The following is a 10,101-nucleotide window of genomic DNA, read 5'->3' as shown; positions in this document are numbered from 1 at the left end:
CTTTGGAGGACATCGCTTACCCCTCCTCCTCACCCCATCACCACCACATTCACCCAACCTGAATCCCACACATTTTGTTTTTAAACTAAAAAGCACCAATGTAAAATTTCTTTGAATCAAAAAGGTATTTTTTCAACCTTCCATTGAACTGGATTTAAATCAAGTTGAATTATTTAAATATTCTTTGCCTGTGTATGACAGTTTTATTGAAGTCATAAAACATGCTTGCTGACTTGTGAGGAAAAGAAAAAAAACTACCCAAATACCCCATTTTTTCATGCAGTTTTCATACATGCTTCTTAGCAATTCAGATCCAATAGGGCAACTTTAAAAGCGCAAATGAAATAGCCAAAGTAGCATCAGAGATGTCTCGGAGATTCGGCGAAACACCACCCTTCTCCAAGCAGATGAAGCTCCTTTCTGGGGCCCACGAAAGGACGATATAGGAAGATGACCACAATTCACATACGCACATGAACTGTGAGCCACTCCCTGTTAAGACAGAGGTAGAGCTTAGCATTATAAATAGTCGAGAGCCTCCTGACCCTGATCCAAGGGTCTCCCAGGGAACAAAGACATTTTGCCTTTGCCTCCTCTTTTCATCTAAAAACGCTTGCAGGTGTGCTGTATTATACGGCCCATCCGAGGGAGCGTGCCGAGCAGTTTCATTCCTCAAGGTAGCAGCCCACACGGTAATATTTTTTCCTTTTTGACGTATCAGCGGCCACTTGGTGACCAATCGTGGCTGGTCCATGTCTCCCTGGTTTGGCCAGATTGCAGTCACTCTCATATATCTTATCCTCATCTATACATAATCATGGAGAGCTGGATTGCCCCGAGGCACCATTCATCCTTAAAAAAGTAGAGTCTTGCAGACTGTACAATGCGAGGATTTATTTTGTTTGTACTCTCATCTAAAATTCTGTAGTTACGATTTCACCCACAGAGCTGGATATTTCCTGTAGCGGTTTAAGTACTTTGTGCGAAGATGTAATTATGTGGCTGTTTTTGACATTTGCACCTGCAACATTTCGCTCATTAGTCCAATTCCTCCCAAAAAAAATCTTTCTCACATGTGATATCGGCGTGCTTCGTAGTGTTAACTTGTTCTCGAATTTCTGTTAAGTTGGTATTTTGCTTCATTCTGAGCTACATTCATTACCTTATGGTCAGATGTTTAAAGACACATTATTTGCATAATGGAAAAATGCTCCCATTTCCATTGATGGGCTTTTTCTTTGCAACAACTATGTCCAGTGCAGCACGTTCTTTCTGTTTTGGAGAAACTCAGTCTTACAATCCTGTATGACTGCAGTGTTATTAATAAAGGGAATGAAAGGATTGCCAGACACTATTCATAACCCACTTTAAAAAAATGCACCCTCAAGGGGCCACCAGATGCCCTGGAAGGACCTCCCCACCCTGCAGCAGGTAACTGCCCCGTTTCCCACGGTGGTGACCCGAGTATGAATCATTCCCGTTCTACATCAGCTATCTGTGAGGAAGAAGCAACGATACACAGGCTTTGGGTGGATGCAGTGGCTGGGATGGTCTCCTCCTAAGAGCTGCAGATGGCTCAGCCCCAGCCTGTGACACATCACCTCATGAAACCTTTCCCTCCGTAGAGTGAAAAGACGCAGGTAGTGCACCGCATGCACATAAGAACAAGTGCTTTGCTTTGGTTGTGCTTATATAAAACATAAAAATGAAAACAACCTGCCACAACTAAGTTGGAAGAAAAGTAGGTAAATGCAGCTTATGAGAAACAGAAGCTTCGATTCGTTACCATTCAGGTCGAAGGGGGAGGGGACACACCCAGGATAAGACACCAGAATGTCGCAAAGCCCCCAAGCAGGGCTCGAACCCCAGACCCGCCACACAGCAATCGCCAGCTGAACCTGCCACGCCACCATGCCCCCCAAAATACAAACACCTGTTTTTAAAACAAGCAACAGTTATGCAAACAAATGAAACTCATTTTTTATTAAAATGGGGAGTTGTTAGTAATGGGCCTAAAACTTGCGGAAAACAAACGTGTGAGACTTCGTAAGAGTGCATTAACAGAAACTAAATGGAAAAGGACAGGAAACCAGCTGTTTACATGACTTTGTATTAGTTCGGAAAAGGGCAGATTGTTACACGCTGTGGATTTTCACATACCCTGAGCAACAGCACTACGCTCTGGAATAGGAAGCAACTACATCGCAACGCAGACCTCTCATTGGTCTCGAACCAAAACTCCTGCTCGCACACCCATAGAGGTGATACATTGATGAGGTTCTTGTTGTAAATGTTATCTTGAGTCAAGGTTGAAATGTACACCTTACAGCATACATATATCATAATTATTCTCTGATGCAACTGGGGGGAAAAGAAAGTCCATTTCAAACTGAAGTGTACTGAGTTATCTGAAGAAAAGTACTTCATGCACAATATAACTGGCACAATTCCAACTACAAATTACAAAACATAACTTAGTGCAATAGAGGGATGTGACGCTCATTTCTGAACACTGTATAAAAACCCTATAGTTTCGTTCTGTAAAAAACTTAAAAATGCTACACACATAACTTTTGCACTGGAGCCCTTTTTCTTTTGCATGGATGGTGAGGATAGAAATGATGTTATATTTCTGAAACAGGCTTTTCCCAGAATGCCATTTGCCCTCAGGGGCATTCTTAATCATATGAGGAAGTCACTAGTCATAATCATTTATAAAGGCTTCTCTGAGCCACGCAACTCTCTGCAAAATACTAACGGCCCAAAGTCGCGGGCGCAGACACGCACACACACACACACACACTCCTTTGTGAAGGACTGGCAATACATTTCTGATGGAATTTCCCATGGAAATGGTGGCGCGCCATGACCCTTGGGGTAGCCGGGAGGAGCCAGCTACAAGGTCGGGCCGAGGCGTCACATGAGTTCCCACGCGGCCGTCTTCAGCCACAGGGCCACGTGTCTCTCAATCTCCTGGGGATATCAGCAGAGACACACCCTGAGACTGGGAGACTGCTGGCACAGGAGTCACAGCTGGCTCAGGATTCAGCCCAATCACTGCTGCGCTGACATAACCAGTATCTTTCTCTTTCATTTCCAACACTTTGTTGCCTGTACCATTCCTATAGCACATCAAAATAGACACCCCTCTCAAAAGCTCTTCAAAAGACTTCTTTAATAACATCGGGAGTAGAAGGTGGTGCTCCTCTCTATGTCTGTCTCCCAGAAGGCACCCTCTACTTCCCTCTGTGCTTCGTCCCCCCCACTATCCCACCATACCTTCTGGGCCTCTTTGAGGGCAGTGGGGTCTCCATCCCTGTGAGGATTCATGTCAGCACAGTGAGCAGTGCCATTGATGAGGATGGATCTGTTACTGACACCCTTGCTTCCGCTGGGCAGCACACTAAGCTCATGCCACGGGTCGATATCACCTGGAAGGGGGCACAGGCTACAGTGACCCGGATCCCATTTCTCAGAGCCACAAACTCCCAACGCTGTCATCAAACGCACACGTTCTGCTGCATCTCCTTTACTTGTTGTCCTTCTACATGGTTTAACTGAAACCCTGTTGACTGACCCAGAAAAAACACAGCCCATGCTCTCTTCATCTTACCATTGACATAGAGTACCCGGCGCGTCTGGGGGTGGTCGGCCCCGTAATACCGGTTGGTGAAGGCGATGTGGGACGGCAGGCTACTCTCACTTATGCCAAACACCAGGGGGCAGAGTTCTGTCTGCGACTGCAGGGTCAGCATGCGGGAGAAGGGGCAGTTGGCATCTTCACAGGTCTGGTCTGCACACACACAAAACAGACACAGGAGCTCTTAAGACATACACTGACAGTGTGTGCACAAACACAGTGAAAAGCCCACCTGTAGCAGCAGGTGGACCGATTTACTGTCGATAAAATTACTCTAGTAAGATGACTATGACATGAAGTAAAAAGAAAACCGCCAATCCATTATTTTCACCTCTCACTGAACAACTAATTTCTGAGAGTTTATGTTTAATTTCTCCCAAATGCTCTAATACAGGATATGCTACAATATGTTTTTATTAAAGACTTCTGGGATATTGTTCTGTTAAGTGTATGTTTCATGAATCATTCCAAGACATTTTAGAGGAAATCCAATTTTAAACTATAAGAGCAATTAATCATAAGTGGTACAGGACAGTAATTTAGCTAACTTTTGCATTTCTAAAATGCTGTTTATATATTGTTGTTACTTAGCGATTTTTAACAGTGACGATTTGAGGAACTCATACAGCTCTATATTTACTGAAGCAATTATTGCTAAAGATTTTGCTGAGGGGTACAACAGCAGGAACACAGAGGACGTGAACTATCAAAATTTTTACAGTTCTCAAGGCCCCCTGCCGCATTCTGCAGGTTGTCGGTGAATATTTTTGTATTACTGCAGTTACATGTGAAAAGGAACAATAGAAACTAATTTTGTAATCAGTTTTGTCTTATGTTTTTGTATTAGAGTAATTAGCTCATTACTCAACACTTTCACCCAAAGTGGTTTATAATTTTATGACTATATGTTTATAGAAGCAGGATATTCTACCAGAATAAAAGAGTTACCTTTCACATGAGTACTACAGCAGTGTGTTAAACTGGAACTTGAAACAGTGAAATCAATTCCATGTCCTTAACCACTAGACCACCTTCTGCACTTCTCAGAACTACGATCTCTGGTCTGGTTCTTTGGTGTAAATGAGTGCAGTGACTGGTTTGCCCTTCCTTCGGTATGAGCTTACTCACAGAAGCCAAACTCTGCACATGTCTGGTAGTACCACTGGCGCTCGCCCACACCGGTGGTCTGTATGCTGGTGTTCTTCAGCTCCTCTACAACACGCTTGTAGGAGGTCTGCAAGCAGGACTGCTTCTGTCTCTCCCGGTATATCTGAACATGCAATAGAATGATCTCAATATCACGTGTTTTCATACGTTCAACTTCAGTACATAACACTCACAACCCTAAATGCTGAGGGACTAATATAATAATAATAGTAAGAGAGAGAAGAAAGAAGGAAGAAGAAGTCCTAGGTGCTTGTTCAGCTGTCAACATACGAAAACTCCCTTCATGGGACACAGCACCAATTTAGACTCGCAGTCCACACATCTTAGATTTAAAATGGATTTTTTTCATACTGCCATTTTTGATGTCAAGAGAAAAGGAATAATACAAAGGCAAACATGCAAGCTCATCACTACCTTCTCTGAAGAAGCTCCTTGTGAAAATGAATAAATAATAAAAGTAGATCCTACGTAGAATTTGTTGGCCTTGGATTGGGCTAGGACAATTTTTTTTTCTCATCAGTAGGCTCAGGTCTAGTCCAGAACAAACAGTAACCACATTTTTTAACTTACAAATGTGGAACAATATGCAGATCTGTGACAGCTAATGAGTCACTAATCGTACCGATGCTAATTTGACAAGCCTCTTGTAGGCCTCTGCCTCCTGCTCGATCACTTCGCTCCGATTGGTAATGATGCTACAGAGCTCAGCGATGCTCATGAAGTCCCACTCTTTATTGTATTGCACGATTCCCATGATGATGTCGGCCAGACTTTGAACCAACTCAATTTGGTCCTTGAACGTCTCCAGCGGACCACAGCACACAAAATCTTTGGCAGCTTGGGTCCCATTGCCTCCCATCAGGGCTGCCTCCACTGCTGCAAAGGCTTCCCACACCACGTTCACACACTGGGGATAAAGCACAGAGATGTCACACTCAGGCATACACATACACAAAAGAAGGCCTGCAACATCACAGATAAAGCAGTATAATCAAGAAAACAGCAAACAAATAGACACTGGCACAATTAGGAATTGCACACACACGCACATTTTCTGAACCGCTTGTCCCATTCGGGGTCGCGGGGAGCCAGAGCCTAACCTGGCAACACAGGGCGTAAGGCTGGAGGGGGAGTGGACACACCCAGGACGGGACGCCAGTCCGTCGCAAAGCACCCCAAGCGGGACTCGAACCCCAGACCCACTGGAGAGCAGGACCCGGTCCAACCCACTGTGCCACCGCACCCCCTAAGGAATTGCAATCACAAGAAAAAAAAAATACATTTCAAGTCTATGAGTAGCTAATACCTTCTCCGAACCCCCAACGGCTTCATTATTAAGACTTTCACCCACTACCTGCAACAAAACAGGATTTATGCATGATTTTTACAACACATTAAGTGCTTATAAAGATGCTTCTGAATGTGCAACAGGGTATTTCAGAATCTGATGATATTAGTACAATACCTTGTTGTATGCAGAGAAGTCCAGTTTGGCTTTCACAGGGGCAGAGGAGGCCACCGCTCCATAGACGAGGTGAGGAAACTGGAATTAGGTAGAGCACTGCTTGAGTGAAGTTAGCATTAGGGTTAGGGTTAGGCCAGTCCCACTGGGTTCTTCATTATCAGTAGTGTAGGAGTAATACCTTGAGTGTCTCTCAACTTGTAGGCATACTGTGTGACCATGGAGTGTTCCAGGTCACAGTGCTTAGGGGGTGTTAGGTGACTGGGCATGTACCTTGCCATGGAACCATGCAGACAATGCTCCTGGGTAGGAGCCCCCAAAACTGATCCATGTGTTCTTGTGAGTCAGGGAGTAGCGCTCACCGATGTAGCGATGGAACGCCACCAGATCAGCCAGACTTGAAATGAAGAAAAATCACTTTCTCAAAAACCCATAAGATACATTGCCAAACTTGGCTTCTAATAGGTGCATTTTTTTGCATTGCAGCTTCTTCCCCACTCCCTTTGTTATCCTGAGTGCGCTCCATTCACTGGCCACCTCCAGTGCTTCCCCTGCTCCCCAACCCCCTGCCCTCCCCGCAGCACTCACGCCTGCTGGCTAGAGAGGAAGCGTAGCTTCTCTATTTGCAGGCCGTTGGGGCTGATGCTCTTCCCGTAGAATCTGTGCTCCAGTGCCACCAGCAGGGCCCCATTGTCCTCTGCCATCTGCACATGGTGGCCTGGGGCAGGGAGTACAAGTGGGGCCAGATTTAACTGGAGCATAACCAGCTGATGTCATCTACACAGCACTAGTCTACTGTATGGTTACATACAATATAACACAATTTATTCTCACATCGCGCTCTATCCTGTAGACAGACTCAGAGTGCATGCGCAACGGTACGTACAGATGCAGAAAGTGACAAACGACCACACGTATAACACATATTTTAACACATTACATGCTTAAAAATGTACGGCAGTGTCATAATAATGTTAGGTAATATAATGTTTAGTCATTAAAAGACAATGATTCATTTTCACACATTACTGTAAGACGCACCAAGCAGTACAGAGGTCTCTAAGATTGCACTCTCTCCACCGATGTAGAGGAAAACTGGACCATGGGGACGCTTCCAGAATGCCTCATTGACAAAGAACCTCTGTAAGTGAAAAGGAGGGAATAACACAGTGCAGATTTAATATTCCCCATACAGCTCTTTACCTTTCGTACGAGACTAGATTATACATCATTACTGTGAAAAAGGACTGTGGACTCTCATATGGCTGAACATGTACCAGATGCGCAGATGAGCATTTGGTAACATACAGCGCGTGTAGAAATGGCAGGGTGGGGGGTGCTCTGTAGGCCGTAATGGCGCTGCGAGCAGCTGGAGCGTTGTGTTACTGATCATATGTTCCTGAAAAACTTACACCAGCAGGCAACGAGTCCCAAACAGCTCTGGGTTTTTACCTGAGGAATAGTCTCTATGCACTGGCTGTCAAAGTGGTCGAGGGGCTGGGGAACGTAACCCTCCTTGGCTGTGGATATAGATTGTTTTCCAACAGCCGGAAGTAGCAGCAGATGCCGTTTGGCCTCCTCATAGCGGATCCTGTGCACACGCTCCTTTATCCTCCTCAGAACCCGTCCTAAGTGACGATGAGGACAAAGCAACATTACAATTTGATGTGCGATGCAATGAGACGGATTACAATTACATTATGGCGAGCGGTACGTTGCTTTGGAGAAAAGCGTGTGCTAAATGAAAAGATGTAAATGTACAATTTGAGGGAGGAAAAAAAAGACAGTAAGAAGGACAGATGGAGAAGATTAGGTTTCTCTTCCTTTGTCTTGCTAAACTGCTGACAGGGGCGTCTTGTGCCCTGCAGGCTTGGACATGACACACGTCCATATTGGAAACACCTATTGTTTGCAAATTGAGTCGAGCACAAGGAAAAGTCAGCTTGGTATGACTTGTGTGAGAATTCCATACCGTTTTGTGAAGTTTTTCTCCAGTTAAAGAGATTTTTGCTGGCAGAAATAACCTTGTACATCCTTACATTTTTAGTGTGATGTAATGCGAATTTTTAGATGCAGAGAGTGACGCTATTTAAATTGGATTTCCAAGAATACAGCGTGTTAATTACAGATAAAAGCACGTGATTCCTATACACTCGCAGTTATGTGGCTGCGTAATGTCACGTGATCTGCTTTGCGAGCTGCGCATGCCCAGAAGTTGGACAACGCGGAAGTGTAAGAAACCGCGCCCGCAGGTTTGCTAAAAATACACTGGTGGTACGGAGAGATGGTGCGACAAAGATAATATGTTTACCATCATATTTTTTTCTTTTCTTTTCTTTACATAGCTCAAGATGTTTCCTGTTTCCAAGGTGACCTAAACTTCACAGTCTGTCCTGTCTCTGAGCATTCAGAAATTATTTATCAAATGGAGAGACACTGATTTTTTCCTGTTTGTTTAGTAAATTCGTAAAAAACTGCTTCTGGCGTCAAGTTGATTTACACTTTACAGTAAGCTCGCAGGAAACACGCACTTCCCCAGGACACGGAGTCCGTGTTTCGCCTCTTATCATGTGCTAAAATTGCAGTTTACTTAAAAGCAAGGAACAGGCGTCGAAATCATGCATGTGTACTGAATACCTGCAAATCTTTAACTCAAATGAGTTTTACGTAGAAACACTTAATTTCAGTAAATAATAATAAACAGAACGAGGCTCAGCTTTCAGACGACACAATGAATGAATGAGTGCCTTACATTTCCCTTACTGTCATTCCACACCTATATACAAAATGTAAAAGAAGAACGAAATCCACTTCCAGTCCCTGCTGGGCCACGGTTTTTTTACTGTAATTTTTTCTACGGTAATTTAGTGTATTTGTTCTTTTTCGTCGGCGCGGTGGCGCAGCGAGTTTGAGCGGTTCCCGCGGCTCTCTGGTGGATCTGGGCTTCGAGTCCTGTTTGGGGTGCCTTACTTGCGACGGACTGGCGTCCCGCCCTGGGTGTGTCCCCTCCCCCGCCCCCGCCCCTCCAGCCTTGTGCCCTGGGCCCCCGTGTTGCCGGGTTAGGCTCCGGCCCGCCGCGACCCGCTTGGGACAAGAGGTTTCATACTGTGTGTGTGTGTGTGAGAGAGAGTGAGTGAGTGAGAGAGAGACTTACAAACGTCTGTCAACCGTACTCTGGATTTACTCGTTTATAGTAGTCAGCACGGCATTCTTACCGTGTCAGTTCATTCAATCAAACTAGGATTCGAACCCGGGACTTTCATGTTCCAAGGGAGCTGCTGCCGTCATTGCTGTACAGCTGTTCGGGATGCCCGCGCGCTCACTCACCTGAAGAGGCGCAGTGCACGAGCAGCGCGCACACGCAGAGAGCGGCGCTCACTCTCATCATGACGCTCGACTCGTCGTGTTCGCCGGCGGGAATGGAGCCACTTCCCTCTCGGTTAGCGGAGCACACGAGCCGGCGCACCGCTGGAAACGCTGCTTCTGTAGGTGACCCGCTCGTGCTGGGCCACACACGTGGGAGACGACAAGGCAGGAAGGGTCTCGAGGAGCACTTGACTTGGGCACTTGACCTGGCAGTCGAGTCGGTGCGTGGAAAGGAAAGTTAGTGTGCCTGCGAGCGGTCGGGCGGGCGATGCCAGCGCTCCCACGTCTTAACGTCACTGCCAAACGAAAGTGAAAATTGTGGCCGTGACCACGCCCTGATGTGCGAACCGCTGCGCTCAGCAAATAAACACGGGAACATGAGGAAGAACAAGTAGCTGCACCGTAGCAAACCAGGCCGACTTAGAGAGCGAGACCCACAAATACCTTAGTTTTCCCTCATAGACGT

The 10,101-nt window shown here is 45.7% G+C and overlaps 1 protein-coding gene across 1 annotated transcript; it reads right to left on the bottom strand.

The window, feature by feature from the left end:
• Positions 1–427: 427 nt before the first annotated feature.
• On the bottom strand, positions 428–10,074 carry prss16 (serine protease 16). The gene is made up of 12 exons (XM_018742918.2): positions 9,597–10,074; positions 7,722–7,897; positions 7,311–7,410; positions 6,858–6,987; positions 6,543–6,666; positions 6,273–6,350; positions 6,114–6,161; positions 5,430–5,714; positions 4,769–4,910; positions 3,614–3,793; positions 3,280–3,431; positions 428–2,973 (listed from the first exon to the last, which is right to left on the bottom strand). Exons 1-12 carry the CDS (start codon positions 9,655–9,657, stop codon positions 2,917–2,919), a joined length of 1,533 nt encoding a protein of 510 aa, XP_018598434.1. The 5' UTR covers positions 9,658–10,074; the 3' UTR covers positions 428–2,916.
• Between the last annotated feature and the right edge of the window lie 27 nt (positions 10,075–10,101).

Source organism: Scleropages formosus, chromosome 10 (assembly GCF_900964775.1).
Source record: "Scleropages formosus chromosome 10, fSclFor1.1, whole genome shotgun sequence".
NCBI lineage: Eukaryota > Metazoa > Chordata > Actinopteri > Osteoglossiformes > Osteoglossidae > Scleropages > Scleropages formosus.
The sequence above is the reverse complement of the archived record's forward strand: the minus strand, read 5'-3'. Positions and strand labels throughout refer to the sequence as shown.